The 19,667-nt window shown below is 41.1% G+C and overlaps 1 protein-coding gene and 1 long non-coding RNA gene across 3 annotated transcripts in view; both read right to left on the minus strand.

The window, feature by feature from the left end:
- The window catches only part of EDA (ectodysplasin A), a 358,319-nt gene extending 338,992 nt beyond the window's left edge, over positions 1–19,327 (minus strand). For both annotated transcript variants that reach the window (XM_040265762.1, XM_040265761.1), the window contains exon 1: positions 18,866–19,327. In XM_040265762.1, the coding sequence (XP_040121696.1) occupies positions 18,866–19,261 (396 nt within the window). In that variant the 5' untranslated portion in view covers positions 19,262–19,327. The remainder of the gene's footprint in view (positions 1–18,865) is intronic.
- On the minus strand, positions 2,496–2,869 carry LOC120882040. Its single transcript, XR_005725408.1, has 2 exons — positions 2,812–2,869; positions 2,496–2,702 (listed from the first exon to the last, which is right to left on the minus strand). It is a non-coding gene; the product is annotated as an uncharacterized LOC120882040 (long non-coding RNA).
- Positions 19,328–19,667: the final 340 nt, after the last annotated feature.

The following is a 19,667-nucleotide window of genomic DNA, read 5'->3' on the forward strand; positions in this document are numbered from 1 at the left end:
GAGTCAGAAGAGAAACATTTAAAGCTGAGAGTGAAACAGCTGATCTGTGGCAGCCTAAATGGAATGAGAATCAGACAGTCCTTGCCGAAGCCGTACATACCTGGGACAGAACACTGGTCTCCTGGAAGGCACAGCGGCTGGGAGCTGGAGTTTAGGGATTGTGGTGCAATCCCAGGGTGGGGGCTGCTGTTGACTGTGGAGAGACGGATCGAGGGGATGTGAGGGAGGAGATTGTGGTGGGAAATGCCTGTGGAGGAAAGCCCGGCAGCCATGGAAGCAAGGCGATACTGCTGAGTCATGCATCGGGGTAGAGCCATCACCATAGCCTCTCTCTCCCCACAGGCCAGCATCGGCAGCTGAACAATAGACAGCCTGGCCCATCAAACACTGGACACACTGAACTAGAGTGGGACCACACCCAGGGTGCTCCTTCAAGTGCCTGGCACACCAATCTACAGAGTAGGAACCCAGCCAGGGTGGCCACTCTATGTGCCTGACATGCCAAACAACACCCTCTAAGTGCTTGAAGGGATGGAGCTATGGAGAAAGACTGGCCAAAGAGGCCTTCTGATCACCAGCTACAAGAAGCTCGAAAAAAAGACTCTGATAGGGCCATAACTCCTGCCGGGGAAGCAGTCTATGTCCTTGAACACCTGGCACCGCCAGGGTCCCTTCAAGCCAAGCAGCTGCACCACCTTCATGCTCAACTCTCACTGGGGCAGAAATACCACAGGCAAAAGAGTCTTCCATCTATGCACACAGGGTCACTTTGGTCGTGTCTGACTCTCTGCGACCCTACAGACTGTGGCCTGCCAGGGTTCTCTGTCAGAGAGGGGGTTCTCCAGGCAAGAATACTGGAGCGTATGGGCCAATACTGGCTGCCATACCCTTCTAGAGCAATATATTTCCTGCTGCCGTAGCTGCCTACCCCCAACTACCTGCTACAGCCAGAACCCCTGTGACCCAAGCAGCTGCACCACCTCCACACCTGGCCCTCACAGGGGCAAACCCAAGCCCTGTAGGGCAGCCTCAGGAGCTAAACTCCAGTGGACGACCCACATGTAGAAGTGGAATTAAAACCACAATTGAAACCCATGGGCAGTGTGGCTAAGGAAGAAGACCCAAAACCTTCCTATTAGCTGTACAAGCTGCATATTAAATCCACTCGATCAACTAAGCAGACTCTGTGTCGATGGAATATTTAAAAGGCCATTGAGAGCTCCCACAAAAGAAAACACACAAGCTCTGATAGCTGTGGACATTGGAGGCAAGAACACACAGGAGTAGGACCAGATTAGAATCTGAGCAAACCCCTATAGCAGGTCCAGAGATCAGCACAGTGCTGGAGGGCATCCTAGGGAGGTAAGGTGGACTGTGACTCCCAGCGCGGGAAAGGACTCTGACAGCAGTAACTCAAGAAAAATATTATTCTTATTTTTTGACCTGTTCTGTTGATTCTATAGGATTTCCCCCCACTCTGTTGTAGTTGTCGATTTTATTGGCACTAAGAAATCCAATTAAGGTTTTGAGCTTTTGTTTTTTTCCTCAGTCACATTTTTTATTGTTGTCATAAATCTATGCCTGTACGTTGGGCTTTTGCAGTTCTGTGGAGTTTTTCTCTTTTTCTTTTTTAATTTTAATTTTTAACTTTTAAAACCTATTATTATTTTTTCTACATTTATTCCTTTCTTTGCTTTTCCTACTGTTCTTTTCCCCTTGCAGTTATACTTTAACATATGTAAATCTTCTTTATCTACCTTTATTTAACTTTGCATATCTATTCTTTCTTTTTCTTTCTCTCCTTTCCTCTCTATATATCTGTTAGTTTTATTTTCATTGCTTTCTTCCCCAGTTGGCACCTTTCTTTAGTTTTATTTTCTAGCTCATGGCTTGAATTAGTTTTGTTCTGGTAGATATAATTTTTGGTTTCCTTTGTTTGCTAGGTCAATCTACTCTACTCTATTTTTGTTGGACTGTTTACACTTTGCTCATGAGTGTATATGTATATGTGTATATCCAGTCACACCTTCTATTATTGTTATAAACCTCTGCCTCTACACTGGGCTGTTGCAGTTCTGTGGAGTTTTCCCTTTTTTCTCCCTTTTTTCTTTCTTCTGTTTTTTCCTTTTCTTTTTTATAATTTACATTTTTAATTTTCAAACCTGATATTTTTCTATATTTATTTCTTTGTTTGCCTTTCCTACTGTTCTTTTCCCCTTGCAGTAATCTTTAATGTATATAAATCTTCATCTACCTCTATTTACTTTGCATAGCTATTCTTTCTTTCTTTTCTTTCCTCTCAACATATTTGTTAGTTTTCATTTTATTGCTTTATTCCCCACTTGGCACCTTGCTTTAGTTTTGTTTTTCAGTGTGTACTTAAGGTAGTTTTGTTCTTAACTGGTAAATATAATTTTTGATTTCCATTGTTCACTGGGTCAATCTACTGTATTTTTTCACTTTGCTCATAGGTGTATATGTACATGTGTAGAGTCCATCATTTTAATTATTATTTGCCTGACTTTGTAACTGCCATTTGTCTGGGGGTCACCTTTGGTTTCTCGCTTTTGGATATTTGTTTTAATCTCACTTAATGCCACAATGAATCACTTGTGGAATCTTCGTTCCTGACCAGAGATCAAACCCTTAGCCTTTGGAGTAGGAGCACTGACTCCAAGATTCTAGACTACTAGAGAACTAACCTTGCTGCTGCTGCTAAGTCGCTTCAGTCATGTCTGACTCTGTGTGACCCCATAGACGGCAGCCCAGCAGGCTCCCCCATCCCTGGGATTCTCCAGGCAAGAACAAAACCTTAAGGAGTATCAAATATTGAGAACTCACACAAAGGAAACCACTTGAATACAAGACCTTGCAACCACCAGTAGCACCCTGTGCAAGACGCCTCATCTAAACAACAAACAAAACAAAAATACAAACCCAATCATTAGCAGACAGGACCACCACCTCACTCAGCCTTGCCCATCAGAGAAAACACAAACAAACAATCAAAAACTCAGCACAAATCTCACCCTATAGAAAACCCACACAAACCACTGGACCAATGTTAGGAGGGCAGAAACCAAAAGGAAGAAAAAATTCCACCTTCTTTAAGGAAAGAATTCAACTTTCCTTGAAGCCTGGGAAAGGAGACCTGAAACACAATAACTTTAAAAAAATAATAATGAAAAGACAGAGAAATACTGTACAAATGAAGAAACAAACTAGAAACACAGAAGTCCAAATAAATGAAGAGGAAATAGGTAAACTACCTGAAAAAGAATTGAGAATAATGATAGTAAAGATGATCAAAAACCTTGAAACCAAAATGGAGAAAATGCAAGGATCAGTTCACAAGACCTAGAAGAATTAAAGGATAAACATACAGAGACAAACAACACAATTACTGAAATTAATCAATAACAGAATATCTGAATCAGAATCAGTGAGTTGGAAGATAAAATGATGGAAATAACTTCTGAAGAGCAGAATAAAGTAAAAAGAATGGAAAGAGCTGAGGACAGTCTGAGAGACCTGTGGGACAATATCAAACACACCAACATTTGAGTTATAGGGGTCCCAGAAGAAGAGAAAAATAAAGGGTATGAGAATATTTTTGAAGAGATTATAGTTGAAAATTTCCCCAACATGGAAAAGGAAATAGTCAATGAAGTTCAAAAGGCACAAAGAGTCCCATACAGGACAAACCCAAGGAGAAACACATCAAGACACATACTAATCAAACTAACAAAGACTGAACACAAAGAAAGAATATTAAAAGCAGTAAGGGAGAAGCAACAATTAACATACAAGGGAAACTCCAAACGCTTAACAGCTGATCTTTCAGCAGAAACTCTGCAGGGCATAAGAGAATGGCAAGATATATTTAAAGTACTAAAAGGGAAAAATCTACAACCAAGATTACTGTACCCAGCAAGGATCTCATTCAAAATTGGTGAAAAAATCAAAAGCTTTTCAGACAAGCAAAAGTTAAGAGAATTCAGTACCACCAAACCAGCTTTACAACAAATGTAAAAGGGACTTATATAGTCAAGAAATACGAGAGAAGGAAAAAGATCTACAAAATCAACTGCAAACAACTAAGAAAATGGCAATAGGAACATATATATCAATAATTACTTTAAATGGAAATGGATTAAATGCTCTAACCGAAAGACACAGACTAACTGAATGGATACAAAACAAGACCCATATATAAGCTGTCTACAAGAAACTCACTTCAGACCTAAAGACACATATAGATTGAGAGTGAAAGGATGGAAAAATATATTCCATGAAAATGGGAAGCAAAAGAAAGCTGGAGTCAAAATCCTCATATCAGACAAAATAGACCTTAAAATAAAGAAGATTACAAGAGATAAGGAAGGACACTACATAATGATCAAGGGATCAATCCAAGAGGAAGACATAACAACTATAAATATCTATGCACCCAACATAGGAGCACCTCAGTATGTAAGACAAACACTAACAGACATAAAAGGAGAAACTGACAGTAACCCAATAATAATAGGAGAATTTAACACCCCACTACACCAATGGACAGATCATCAAAACAGAAAATTAATATGGAAACACAAGTCTTAAATGATACATTAGATGAGATGGAGCTCATTTGATATCTTTAGGACATTCCATCCAAGCAGAAATAAATTTAAAAGAAATGAAACAATAGTAAAGATTAATAAAGCTAAAAGCTGGTGCTTTGAGAAGATAAACAAAATTGACAAACCTTTTAGCCAGACTCATCAAGAAAAAGAGAGAGAAGAATCAAATCAACTAAATTAGAAATGTAAAGGGAAAGGTTACAACAGACAATGAAGAAATACAAAGCATTATAAGAGACTATTATGAACAACTATATGGCAATAAAATGGATAACCTGGAAGAAATGGACAGATTCTTAGAGGACTGAACCAGGAAGAAATAGGAATTACGAACAACCCAATCACAAGCACTGAAATTGAAGCTGTGATCAAAAATCTCCCAAAAAACAAAAGCCCAGGACCAGATGGCTTCACAGGAGAATTCTTTCAAACATTTAGAGAAGAGCTAAGGCCTACGTTTCTAAAATTCTTTTGAAAAATTGCAGAGGAAAGAACACTTTCAAACTCATTCTATAAGGCTACCATCACCCTGATACCAATAGCAGACAAAGACAACACAAAAAAGAAAACTACAGGCTAATATCACTGATGAACATAGATGTAAAAATCCTCAACAAAATTTTAGGAAACAGAATTCAGCAACACATCAAAAAGCTCCTACACCATAATCAAGTTGGGTTCACTCCAGGGATGCAGGGATTCTTCAATATACACAAATCAATCAATGTGGTACACCATATTAAAAAATTGAAAGATAAAAACCATATGATAATCTCAATGGAGGCAGAAAAAACCTTTGACAAAATTCAGCACCCATTTATGATTAAAACTCTTCAAATAATGGGCACAGAAGGAACTTACCTTAACATAGTTCAATGGTGAAACACTGAAAGCATTCCCCCTAAGATCAGGAACAAGACAAGGGTGTCCACTTTCACCACTATTATTCAATATAGTTCTGGAAGCCCTAGCTACAGCAATCAGAGAAGAAAAAAAATAAAAGGAATCCAGATCAGAAAAGAAGAAATAAAGCTCTCACTGTTTGCAGATGACATGATACTGCACATAGAAAACCCTAAACATAGTATCAGAAAATTTCTAGAGCTAACCAGTGAATTTAGCAAAGTTACAGGATATAAAATCAATACACAGAAATCACTTGCATTTCTATATATTAACAATGAAAAAATCAGAAAGAGAAATTAAGGGATCAATCCCATTCACCATTACAACAAAAAGAATTAAATATCTAGGAATAAACCTACCTAAGGAGACAAAAGAACTGTACACAGAAAATTATAAGACACTAATGAAAGAATCTTTGCAGCCAAAGATGGAGAAGCTCTATACAGTCAACAAAAACAAGACCAGGAGCTGACTGTGGCTCAGATCATGAACTCCTTATTGCCAAATTCAGACTTAAATTGACGAAACTAGGGAAAACTGCTAGACCATTCAGGTATGACCTAAATCAAATCCCTTATGATTATACAGTGGAAGTGAGAAATAGATTTAAGGGCCTAGATCTGATAGAGTGCCTGATGAACTATGGAATGAGGTTCCTGACATTGTACAGGAGACAGGGATCAAGACCATCCCCATGGAAAAGAAATGCAAAAAAGCAAAATGGCTGTCTGGGGAGGCCTTACAAATAGCTGTGAAAAGAAGAGAAGCGAAAAGCAAAGAAGAAAAGGAAAGATATAAGCATCAGAATGCAGAGTTCCAAAGAATAGCAAGAAGAGATAAGAAAGCCTTCCTCCGCGATCAATGCAAAGGAATAGAGGAAAACAACAGAATGGGAAAGACTAGAGATCTCTTCAAGAAAATTAGAGATACCAAGGGAACATTTCATGCAAAGATGGGCTCGATAAAAGGCAGAAATGGTATGGACCTAACAGAAGCAGAAGATATTAAGAAGAGGTGGCAAGAATACACAGCAGAACTGTACAAAAAAGATCTTCATGACCCAGATAATCACAATGGTGTGATCACTCATCTAGAGCCAGACATCCTGGAATGTGAAGTCAAGTGGGCCTTAGAAAGCATCACTACGAACAAAGCTAGTGGAGGTGACGGAATTCCAGATGAGCTATTTCAAATCCTGAAAGATGATGCTGTGAAAGTGCTGCACTCAATATGCCAGCAAATTGGGAAAACTCAGCAGTGGCCACAGGACTGGAAAAGGTCAGTTTTCATTCCAATCCCAAAGAAAGGTAATGCCAAAGAATGCTCAAACTACCACACAATTGCACTCATGTCACATGCTAGTAAAGTAATGCTCAAAATTCTCCAAGCCAGGCTTCAGCAATACATGAACAGTGAACTTCCAGATGTTCAAGCTGGTTTTAGAAAAGGCAGAGGAACCAGAGATCAAATTGCCAACATCTGCTGGATCATGGAAAAAGCAAGAGAGTTCCAGAAAAACATCTATTTCTGCTTTATTGACTATGCCAAAGCCTTTGACTGTGTGGATCACAATCAACTGTGGAAAATTCTGAAAGAGATGGGAATACCAGAGCACCTGACTTGCCTCTTGAGAAACCTGTAAGCAGGTCAGAAAGCAACAGTTAGAACTGGACATGGAACAACAGACTGGTTCCAAATAGGAAAAGGAATACGTCAAGGCTGTATATTGTCACCCTGCTTATTTAACTTCTATGCAGAGTACATCATGAGAAAAGCTGGGCTGGATGAAGCACAAGCTGGAATCAAGACTGCCAGGAGAAATATCAATAACCTCAGATATGCAGATGACACCACCTTTATGGCAGAAAGTGAAGAGGAACTAAAAAGCCTCTTGATGAAAAGTGAAAGTGGAAAGTGAAAAAGTTGGCTTAAAGCTCAACATTCAGAAAGGTAAGATCATGGCATCTGGTCCCATCACTTCATGGGAAATAGATGGGGAAACAGTGTCAGACTTTATTTTTTTGGCCTCCAAAATCACTGCAGATGGTGACTGCAGCCATGAAATTAAAAGACACTTACTCCTTGGAAGAAAGCTACTTTGCCGACTAAGATTCATCTAGTCAAGGCTATGGTTTTTCCTGTGGTCATGTATGGATGTGAGAGTTGGACTGTGAAGAAAGCTGAGCACTGAAGAATTGATGCTTTTGAACTGTGGTATTGGAGAAGACTCTTGAGAGTCCCTTGGACTGCAAGGAGATCCAACCAGTCCATTCTGAAGGAGATCAACCCTGGGATTTCTTTGGAAGGAATGATGCTAAAGCTGAACCTCCAGTACTTTGGCCACCTCATGCAAAGAGTTGACTCATTGGAAAAGACTCTGATGCTGGGAGGGATTGAGGGCAGGAGGAGAAGGGGACGAAAGAGGATGAGATGGCTGGATGGCATCACCGATTCGATGGACGTGAATCTGAGTGAACTCCGGGAGTTGGTAATGGACGGGGGGCCTGGCATGCTGCGATTCATGGGGTCGCAGAGTCGGACACAACCGAACGACTGAACTGAACTGAACTGAAGTGAATGAAAGAAATCAAAGATGACATAAACAGATGGAGAGATATTCCATGTTCTTGGGTAGGAAGAATCAATATTGTGAAAATGACTATACTACCAAATGCAATTTACAGATTCAATGCAATCCCCATCAAATTACCAATGGCATTTGTGACAGAACTAGGACAAAAATATCACATTTCATATAGAAACAATAAAGACCCCGAATAGCCAAAGCAGTCTTGAGAAAGAAAACTGGAGCTGGGGGAATCAACCTTCCTGACTTCAGATTACACCACAAAGCTACAATCATCAAGTATGCTGTGGTACTGGCACAAAAACAAAAAATATAGACCAACAGAACAAGACAGAAAGCCCAGAAATAAACCCAGGCACCTAAGGGTGCCTTATTTTTGACAAATGAGACAAGAATAACACAATGGGGCAATGACAGTCTCTTCAATAAATGATGCTGGGATTGGACAGGTACATGTAAAAGAATGAAATTGGAACACTTCCTAACACCATACACAAAGATAAACTCAAAATGGATTAATGGCTTAAATGTATGAACAGAAAGTATAAAACTCTTAGAGGAAAACATAGGCAGAACACTCAATGACATAAATCAAAGCAAGATCTTCTATAACCCAGCTCCTAGAGTAATGGAAATAAAAACAAAAGTAGACAAGTGGGACATGATTAAACTTAAAAGCTCTTGCACAGCAAAGGAAACTATAAGCAAAGTAAAAAGACAACCCTCAGAATGGGAGAAAATAACAGCAAACGAAACAACTGACAAAGGATTAATTTCCAAAATATATAAGCAGCTCATACAACTCAATACCAGAAAAACAAATAACCAAATCAAAAAGTGGGAAAAACACCTAAACAGACATTTCTCCAAAGAAGACATATAGATGGCTAACAAACACATGAAAAGATGCTCAACATCACTCATTATTAGAGAAATGCAAATCAAAACCACAATGAGATATCACCTCACACCGGTCAGAATGGCCATCATCAAAAATCTACAAACAATAAATGCTGGAGAGGGTGTGGAGAGAAGGGAAGCCTCTTGCACTGTTGGTGGGAATGTAAATTGACACAGCCACTATGAAAGACAGCATGGAGATTCCTTAAAAATCTAGGAATAACCCACCATAAGACCCAGGAATCCCACTCCTAGGCATATACCCTGAGGAAACCAAAATTTAAAGAGACACATGTATCCCAATGTTCACTGCAGCACTGTTTACAATAGCTAAAACATGGAAGCAACCTAGATGTCCATAGACAGATGAATGGGTAAAGAAGTTGTGGTACATATACACAATGGAATATTGCTCAGCCATAAAAAGAACGCATTTGAATCAGTTCTAATGAGGTGGATGAACCTAGAACCTATTATACAGAGTGAAGTCAGAAAGAGAAAGATAAATAACATATTCTAATGTATATATATGAAGTCTAGAAAAACGGTACTGAAGAATTTATTTACAGGGCAACAATAGAGAAACAGACATAGAGAATAGATTTATGGACATGGGGAGAGGTGAGGAGAAGGTGAGACATATGGAAAAAGAGTAACATGGAAACTTACATTACCATATGTAAAATAGATAGCCAGTGGGAATTTGCTGTATGGCTCAGGAAACTCAAACAGAGGCTCTGTATCAACCTAGAGGGATGGGATTAGGAGGGAGATGGGAGGTTCAAAAGGGAGGGGATATATGTATACCTATGGCTGACTCATGTTGAGGTTTGACAGAAAACAACAAAATTCTGTAAAGCAATCATCCTTCAATAAAAAATAAATTAATCTTTAAAAATCTAAAATTAAAAAAAGAATCCACAAATTTATAAGAACAAACAATCCAATAAAAATGTGCAAGAGACTTGTATAGGCACTTCACAAAAGAAGATAACCAAACATAATAAACATATGAAAAGGAGTACAACTTCATTAATCTTCTGAGAAATGCCAGTTAAAATCACAATGCGGTATTACTACAAACCGACCCACCAGAATGGCTATAATTTAAACAGTGACAATAACAAGTATTAGCAAGGATGTGGAACAACTAGAATTCTCATACACTGCCATACATTGGGAATGCAAATTGGTACAATCACTGAGAAAAACTGTCATTATCAATAAATTTGAAAATGTGCATTCCGTATGACCCAGAAATTCCAATCCTAGGTATATACCCCACAGAACTTCAAGTACATATAACTAAAAGACCTGTGTAATAATATTCATAGTACTGTTATTTATACTAACCCCAAACAGTAAACAATCCAAAAATTCATTGTCATTAGAATGAATGAATAAACTGTGGTATTATTCAAACAAGTGAATAATATATAATAATACAAATAAAAAACTACACTTGCATGCAACATTACAGATATCAAAAAAGCATGACACTGAGCCAAAAAAAGCCACCCGAGAATATGTACTGCTTGATTTCATTTATATCAAGTTCATAATGGAAAAAAGTAATCTATGATGTTAGACATTAGGGTAGTCATTCACTTTGGAGAAGGAAGATGGTATAGTGATAGGGTTGGGGCGTAAGTAAGATGGGGGTTACGAGATGCTACCAATACTTCTATTTCTTGACCTGAGTTCTGGTAACATTAGTGTATTCACTTTATGGTAATTCATCGAGTTGTACAATTATGATTTGTGAACTTTTCTGAATGTATACTTCAATAAAAAAAAAGTAGGGGAATAAAAGAAGAGCTAAGTGATGAGTATTTATAGACTAGTCAGATGAAAATGACCCTCTATGAGGGCACCCTGCAGGCAAGGCAAGTAGGTTTTCTTGGTAATGTTCTTGGGAATTAAATGGCTTCAGAAGTTCTCTGATATAAAGAGATCTTCCCTGTAAGGTAGTCACAGATAAATTACAAGTTATTTTTCACAAGATCTAAGAGAAAAAGAGAGAGATAAGACCTAAATGCAAATAAAACAGAACATCAAATGATACATAACAGAAAACTTTTTCCACCATCATAGAGCTAATGTAGTTAGGCCTCTTCTCAATTTCACTGTCTAATGATTCTAGAAACTAGTGAAATATTACCAGTGGAGCTATCTACACACCTAAGCATAGGTGACGATTCATAGGCTTAGTAAGACCTGAGGAAAATAGGCCTGTTACAAAATTCTGTTTTATATGAACATCTCCAAAGGCCCCAAATAATATTTAAGTTGACAAGTATTCAGGTATCCCAATTATAATCAGCACTATAACCAACTATAACCAGTATTGTGGAAAAAGACAGAAAAGAAGGCTTTCTAATATAAAAACACAAAATTTACTAAACACAAAAATGGCAATAACAACTGGAGAATGATTCCAAGACAGAATATGGTGGGCGGGTTGCAGGAGTAGATTAGTAAGAGACAAAAGGGGATAGGTATAATGGAGCCAGTTCATTGAAAGCCTTCAATGTCACACTGAAAAGTTTAAATTTAACCCTATAGAAAATGATTTTATCTGGATCCCATTCCACTAAAATAATTCTTGGACTTAGTGATTCCTAGTCATTTTCTTGATCAACTGGCCCTAATAATTAGTATCAAATCAAGACACACTAATGTCCTATCCAGTTAAACCAAGAGATGTTTTGTGCAAAGTTAAGGTTAACTTCAATGACATCACCACAAATCAGTCAGTTCAGTTGCTCAGTTGTGTCTGACTCTTTACGACCCCATGGACTGCAGCACGCCAGGCTTCCCTATCTATCACCAACTCCCAGAGCTTGCTCAAACTCATGTCCATCGAGTCGGTGATACCATCTATCCATATCATCCTCTGTTGTCCCCTTCTCCTCCTGCCTTCAATCTTTCCCAGCATGGGGGTCTTTTCCAATGAGTCAGTTCCTTGCCTCAAGTGGCCAAAGTATTGGAGCTTCAGCTTCAGTGTGAGTCCTTCAAATGAATATTCAGGATTGATTTCCTTTAGGATGGACTGGTTGGATCTCCTTGCTGTCCCAGGGACTCTCCAGAGTCTTCTCTAACACCACAGTTCAAAAGCATCAATTCTTTATCACTCACCATTCTTCACAGTCCAACTCTCACATCCATACATGACCACTGGAAAAACCATAGCTTTGACTAGATGGACCTTTGCTGGCAAAGTAATGTCTCTGCTTTTTAATGTGCTGTCTAGGTTGGTCATAGCTTTACTTCCAAGGAGCAAGTGCCTTTTCATTTCATGGCTGCAGTCACCATCTGCAGTGATTTTGGAGCCGAAAAAACTAAAGTCTGTCACTGTTTCCACTGTTTCCCCATTTTTTGCCATGAAGTGATGGGAATGGATATCATGATGTTAGTTTTTGAATGTTGAGTTTTAAGCCAACTTTTTCACTCTCTTCTTTCATTTTCATCAAGAGGCTCTTAATGAAAGGCTCACCTCAAATAATTAGGGACATATTCCAAATATTGCTAACAGTTCTCAATAAACCATTATAAATATGCACAAACATATTTTTCTAAGCATTTAAACCTTAAGAGTTCCAATTAGAGTATCTCTCAGGAAAACTGTCTGAATGAGATACTACCTTTATTTGCCTACCCCACAGAATAATCTTCCAACCATCTAAATATGCCTAATACCTAATATTTTTTTGCCTTTTCATACTGTTCATGGGGTTCTCAAGGCAAGAAGACTGAAGTGGTTTGCCATTCCCTTCTCCGTTGACCATGTCTTGACAGCACTCTCCACCATGACCCGTCCATCTTGGGTGGCCCTACATGGCATGGCTCATAGTTTCATTAAGTTAGACAAGGCTGTTTTCTGTGACTGTAGTTTTCATTCTGTCTGCTCTCTGATGGATAAGGATAAGAGGCTTATGGATGCTTCCTGATGGGAGAGACTGAGGGGAAAACTGGGTCCTGTTCTAACAGGCTGAACCATGCTCAGTAACTTTTTAATCCAACTTGCTGTTGATAGGCGGGGCTGTGTTCCTTCCCTGTTGTTTGACCTGAGATCAAAGTATGGTGGAGGTAATAAAGATAATCCCTAGAAGAAATGGAGTAGCCATCATAGTCAACAAGAGTCCAAAATGCAATTCTTGGGTGCATTCTCAAAAATGACAGCATGATCTCTGTTCGTTTCTAAGGCAAATCATTCATTATCACAGTAATCCAAGTCTATGCCCCAACCAGTAACACTAAAGAAGCTGAATTTGAATGGTTCTATGAAGACCTACAAGACCGTCTAGAACTAATAACCAATAAAGATGTCCTTTTCATTATAGAGGACTGGAATGCAAAAGTTGGAGTCAAGAGTTACCTGGAGTAACAGGCAAATTTGGCCTTGGAGTAGAAAATGAAGCAGGGCAAAGAATAACAGAGTTTTACCAAGAGAATGCACTGGTCATAGCAAACACCCTCTTCCAACAACACAAGAGATGACTTGACACATGGACATCACCAGATGGTCAATACCAAAATCAGACTGATTATATTCTTTGCAGCCAAAGATGGAGAAGCTCTATATAGTCAGCAAAAACAAGACCAAGAGCTGACAGTGGCTCAGATCATGAACTCCTTATTGAAAAATTCAGACTTAAATTGAAGAAAGGGAAAACCACTAGACCATTCGGGTATGACCTAAATCATATCATTTACTATTATACAGTGGAAGTGACAAACAGATTCAAGGGATTAGATCTGACAGAGTGCCTGAAGAACCTTGAACAGAGGTTCCTGACATTGTATAGGAGGCAGTATTCAAGACTATCTCCAAGAAAAAGAAATGCAAAAGGCCAAAACGGTTGTGGAGGCCTTACAAATAGCTGTGAAAAGAAGAGAAGCTAAAGGCAAAGGAGAAAAGAAAAGATAAACCCATTTGAATACACAATAGCAAGGAGAAATAAGAAAGCCTTCCTCAGGGATCAGTGCAAAGAAATAGAGGAAAACAATAGAATGGGAAAGACTAGAGAGCTCTTCAAGAAAATTAGAGATACCAAGGGAACATTTCATGCAAAGAAGGGCTCGATAAAGGACAGAAATGTATGGACCTAACAGAAGCAGAAGATATTCAGAAAAGTGGCAAGAATACACAGAAGAACTATACAAAAAAGGTCTTCATGACCCAGATAACTACGATGGTGTGATCACCCACCTAGAGCCAGACATCCTAGAACGTGAAGTCACGTGGGCCTTAGGAAGCATCACTACGAACAAAGCTAGTGGAGATGATGGAATCCCAGTTGAGCTATTTCAAATCCTAAAAGATGATGCTGTGAAAGTGCTGCACTCAATATGCCAGCAAATTGGGAAAACTCAGCTGTGGCCACAGGACCAGAAAAGCTCAGCTTTCATTCCAATCCCAAAGAAAGGCAATACCAAAGAATGTTCAAACTACCACACAATTGTACTCATCTCACATGCTAGCAAAGTAATGCTCAAAATTCTCCAAGCCAGGTTTTAGCAGTACATGAAGCATGAACTTCCAGATGTTCAAGTTGGATTTAGAAAAGGCAGAGGAACCAGAGATCAAATTGCCAACATCTGTTGGATCATTGAAAAAGCAAGAGAGTTCCAGAAAAGCATCTACTTTTTCTTTATTGACTAAGCCAAAGCCTTTGACTATGTGGATCACAACAAACTGTGGAAAATTCTTCAAGAGATGGGGATATCAGACCACCTCACCTGCCTCCTGAGAAATCTGTATGCAGGTCAAGAAGCAACAGTTAGAACTGAACATGGAACAACAGACTGGTTCCAAATAGGGAAAGGTGTATGTCAAGGCTGTATATTGTCACCCTGCTTATTTATCATGAGACATGCTGGGCTGGAGGGAGCACAAGCTGGAATCAAGATTGCCAGGAGAAATATCAATAACCTCAGATATGCAGATGACACCACCCTTATGGCAGAAAGCGAAGAACTAAAGAACCTCTTAATGAAAGAGAAAGAGTAGAGTGCAAAAGTTGGCTCAACTCTCAACATTCAGAAAACTAAGATCATGGCATCTGGTCCCATCATTCGATGGCAAATAGATGGGCAAACAATGGAAACAGTGACAGACTTTATTTTCTTGGGCTCCAAAATCACTGCAGATGTTGACTACAGCCATGAAATGAAAAGGCACTTGATCCTTGGAAGAAAAGCTATGACCAACCTAGTCAGCATATTAAAAAGCAGAGCCATTATTTGCCAACAACAGTCCATCCAGTCAAAGCTATGGTGTTTCCAATAGTCATTTACAGATATGAGAGTTGGACTATAAAGAAAGCTGAGTACCAAAGAATTGATGCTTTTGAACTGTGGTGTTGGAGAAGACTCTTGAGAGTCCCTTGGACTGCTAGGTCCAACCAGTCCATCCTAAAGGAAATCAGTCCTGAATATTCATTGGAAGGACTGATGCTGAAGCTGAAGCTTCAATACTTTGGCACCTGATGTGAAGAACTGACTCATTGGAAAAGACCCTGATGCTGGGAAAGATTGAAGGCAGGAAGAGAAGGGGATGACAGAGGATGAGATGGTTGGATAGCATCACCAGCTCGATGGACATGAGTTTGAGCAAGCTCCGGGAGTTGGTGATGGACAGAGAAGCCTGCAGTCCATGGAGTTTCAAAGAGTCAGACACGGCTGAGCAACTGAACTGACTGAACTGAACTGAATACCTAATATAGTGGCTGGCTCATAGCAGGCTTTCTATTTATTGAACTATATTGTTAAATTACACCAGTACATTAACCTTACTCATCTCTCTCATGGTTTAGTATACTTTGATCATATCCTTCTCTCTACAGACTGAAAAAAACAACTAGAAAATCCTTCCAACACTTTGATCAATTTAGGTTGGCTTCTGGGGATTTGTATCAGCTGTTAAGTTTTTCTTGATGAGCAGCCACCAGGATTACCTATATGATTGTGAATGCAAATCCACTTTTCGTCTTTTACAGGGAAATGATAAGAGTTTTGTTTCATCATTGTTTTCAACACTCTTCCTGTTAATGCCCACCATACTCTTGGCTTTTAGGACCACAGTCACAACTGGGCCAACTTCTTCACAGATTCATAAACAGTGATTTTTATTTTACTCTAACAATAATATTGTGTATTATCTGACTCAGAGACTGATGAGATGTATTTATAATAGTTCCTGGGATCATCTCCAGTGAGTATCCAGATAAACCTCCAGATACTCAGCTACTCCAGCTGTAGGAGACTGGCATGATTCCAGAAGGTCCACAGTGACCCTTTCATTTTTTATCACGAACAACTTCTCCACTCGGGAGACTTTTCTAATAAGTCCCTAGGAGAATTTTGTTGATTTCTCTGCTATGTATCCTGACTGCCCTAATTTCCTTCTGTATTCTGTTTTTAAAGTTTTAAAATTGAAAGATGGCATACATACATCTTCAGTGACTTCTAGATCCCTTTCTTGAGTCATAACTGAGCCCATCCTCTCATAGCATGGATAGGTTTGCATGACCTTATACAATGAAGTACCTGTGACTATTCTCCCTACTTGGTCTCATGAGATCTTCCTGGAATTTATTCTTATCAGTTTGCCTGCACTCCTTGCAGATAAACTGGTGTGAAACCTGAGTGTTTTGCCCATGGAAGGGTGTATATTTTTATCTTTCTTCCTCTCCATCTAAGAGTTGCTATAACAGCAGCTGTTTGTGTTGAAAACTGAAATATAAAAATATGACCTACGTGGCCAAATCCCACTAGGCTGTTTACTTCCTTATTTATGAATCAGATTCTGTCAGCACAATTTAGAATCTTGACTGTCAGCAATACTGCAATTGAATGTCCTTGCAAAGCCAGCAGAGGGTGCACCAGGGCACTGAAAATTTTACCCAAGATGTAGCAGTATCAATTTACTAGCCAATCAACATTTCCTTTTTTTTTTTTTTTTTGGCTTGGTATACTAAAACTAATATCCTTAAATCTTAAGTTCGTTTTGGGCTAAAATTCCTTCAAAGCATACTCTAATTCTCCTGAAAGTGAAGTTCAGGAAGAATAAGGAATACATGGTTAAACTTAGTCTGGCTAAAATGAAGGTAGAGTAGAAAATGATGCAAACTACTTTGTAAAAGTTACAAAGCTCTATCCAGCTACCTGACAAAAAGTCTCCAGAAAGTAGTATATCATGGAATGGGAACTGAACTGGGAGCAAAGAGACCAGCTACCATCCTAATTTTGATCATAGTTGTATGACTTTAGACAAGTCATTTCCCCCATTGGAATTATGTGTTCTCCAAGGTGAGTTATCAAAAGGACTCATGGCTCCTCATAATTCACAAAAACTCTAACCAATTGATGTCAGTAAATGTAAAAAAACAGTATGCTTATTTCTACTCCTCGAAAAGACTACAACAGAAAGAATAAAGGACAGAAGATAGGGCACTGTATTTAAACCTACACAGAACTATTTCAAGTACCATGCAAAGGCAACTAAACGTCATTACAGACCATATGAGAATCCCATACCATCACAGAATCCCCAGAATACAGCTGTTCTGCTAGTCTTCAGCCTACAAACACAGGTCTTTCAATTCTGAATGCCAAAAAGCCTTGGTCACTATTTGACTAAGGAAGTTCAATCCTTCATCTTTTCACAGAATACCAATGTTCAGCTGCTACGTATTTCTACTGGGTATAGTCAGGGATGCAGGGTGGATAGATAAAAGAACCAGAATCCTCCTTAATTACCATGTAACTACAGTGTTTAAAGTTTCAAGTACCAGAAGCATGTCTATTGATTCACTTCTCTGATAAACTGTTATATAAGTTGAAGTGTGCTAGCAAAACATTTTAAGGCTCAGGACAACTTTACAATGTAGAAACTGTGTCAGTCCCAATATTACAGCATTATCATGAATGCAACACCAGCTTTGGATGGGTGGTCAAAGTAGCACAAACAGTGTTATACAGCAGGGCAATGACTCTAAATGTGGTAGTAAATATCGAAGGCCTGGGTCGCTCACCTCAAGGAGCTTATTTGCACAACTTCCCCTCTTCCTCAAGAGGAACAAATTGACTGTTATTCTTCAACCACCTCAAAAAGATCCTTGGCTGCTTCTCTTAAGTTTACATGAGACAAAATATGGCAAACGAGAATATTTAGTTTAAGTGCACTAAATTTCCCTAAATAAAGAGATTTGCTGTTTCAGAAGTTGTCTAGCAAGACGGTATATTTCTACCAGAATTCTTCAGGGGCGCTGATCCTCACTAAATTACCGAGGACAATTCGTCTCAAATTGCAGGTAAGTGTGAACAAGTCCACGATCTGGTCAGCGCACCAGGACCCCGCGCGGAAAACACGGTTCAAAGTTGTTTCAACGGGCGTGGAGCAATTATTACAGCTGTTTACAGCTCCAACTCCAAACGAGAATCTGCTAGTGCTGGCATCAGCTCTGGACACGAAAAAACAAGCACAGCGGGCGGAGAATCTCACCGGGAGCAGAACGGCCAGGCTGCTGCCGTTAGTCGGCCAGGGGGGCAGCGCCCGCACCTTCGCGCCGCGGCCCGGCTGGGAGCGCCGCCAACTCTTCCCGAGGCAGCCGGAGCCGGGGGCGGCGGGCGCCGGCCAGAGTTCCCAAGTCCGGGGGTCCTGAGAGACTCAGGGTGAGCTGGGCCAGGGACCGAGGACAACCTGCCCCCAGGCGACCTCTCCCTGACTCGCCCACCACCTCCCCGGTCCAGCCGTCGAACTCGGCTCGAGGTGGCAGAGTCCTTCTCTGGCCCCCGCCCTGCGCACATGGTGAGGGGGCCCTGCCCCTCCAGAGTGACTCACCTGGTGCCCATCCTGGGAGTCTGGGGGGAGCGTAGTTTCTCCCGGTTCCAGCGGCTGCTGCTGCGGGGACCGCTGCCCGAAGTGGCGGGTGATGGGACCGTTGGGGTCGAGGCCACCGGGACTGCTCAGGGTGCCCGAGGTGCCAGGGGTACCGGGGCCGCTGAAGCGGGACTCAGCTCCCCGTTCCCGCCGCAACTCTGAGCGCAATTCTAGGTAGCAGCACAACGTCAGCAGGTGGAGGGCCAGGGAGAGGCCAAAGAAACCCAGAAAGAGCCGGCAGCTGTTCCCTTCGCCCGCCCGGGCTGGGGCCCCGCGACAGCCGCAGCCCTGGCTCCCGCGTTCCCGCGGCGCTGCCGCGGGCAGGGGTTCCCTGCGCTCCACCTCGGGGTAGCCCATGGCCTCCGGAGACACCCACTCTCTGAGGCCCGGGAGCCGCCGCGTCTGCCTCAGCCCTTCGCGACCCCTGACAGGCGGCTACTGTCCTGCCATCGGCTGGGGGCTGCAGGGACCCGTTCCTGCGCGACGGAGGCTGGGCGGGACCCAGCAGGGAGCAGCCTCATGTGCAGCTCCTCTCCGAGGGGTGGGAAAGAGAGGAGGAGGGGAGGGAGGGACAGGCGGCTCGGCCCGCCGAGGGAATGAGGGAGGAGGCCCCGGCCGACCCCGCCCCGTGCCTCAAGCGGGTGCTGGTACGCCCAACCACCGGGCCCGCCAAGCCTCGGCGCCCCGCCCCCTACAGTTCCACCCGGGGCCTCCAGCCGCGGGGCGGGGCCTGGGGGCGTGCGGGTTCGCCTCTGTCCCGCGG

Source organism: Oryx dammah, unplaced genomic scaffold (genome assembly GCF_014754425.2).
Source record: "Oryx dammah isolate SB20612 unplaced genomic scaffold, SCBI_Odam_1.1 HiC_scaffold_23, whole genome shotgun sequence".
Lineage (NCBI taxonomy): Eukaryota > Metazoa > Chordata > Mammalia > Artiodactyla > Bovidae > Oryx > Oryx dammah.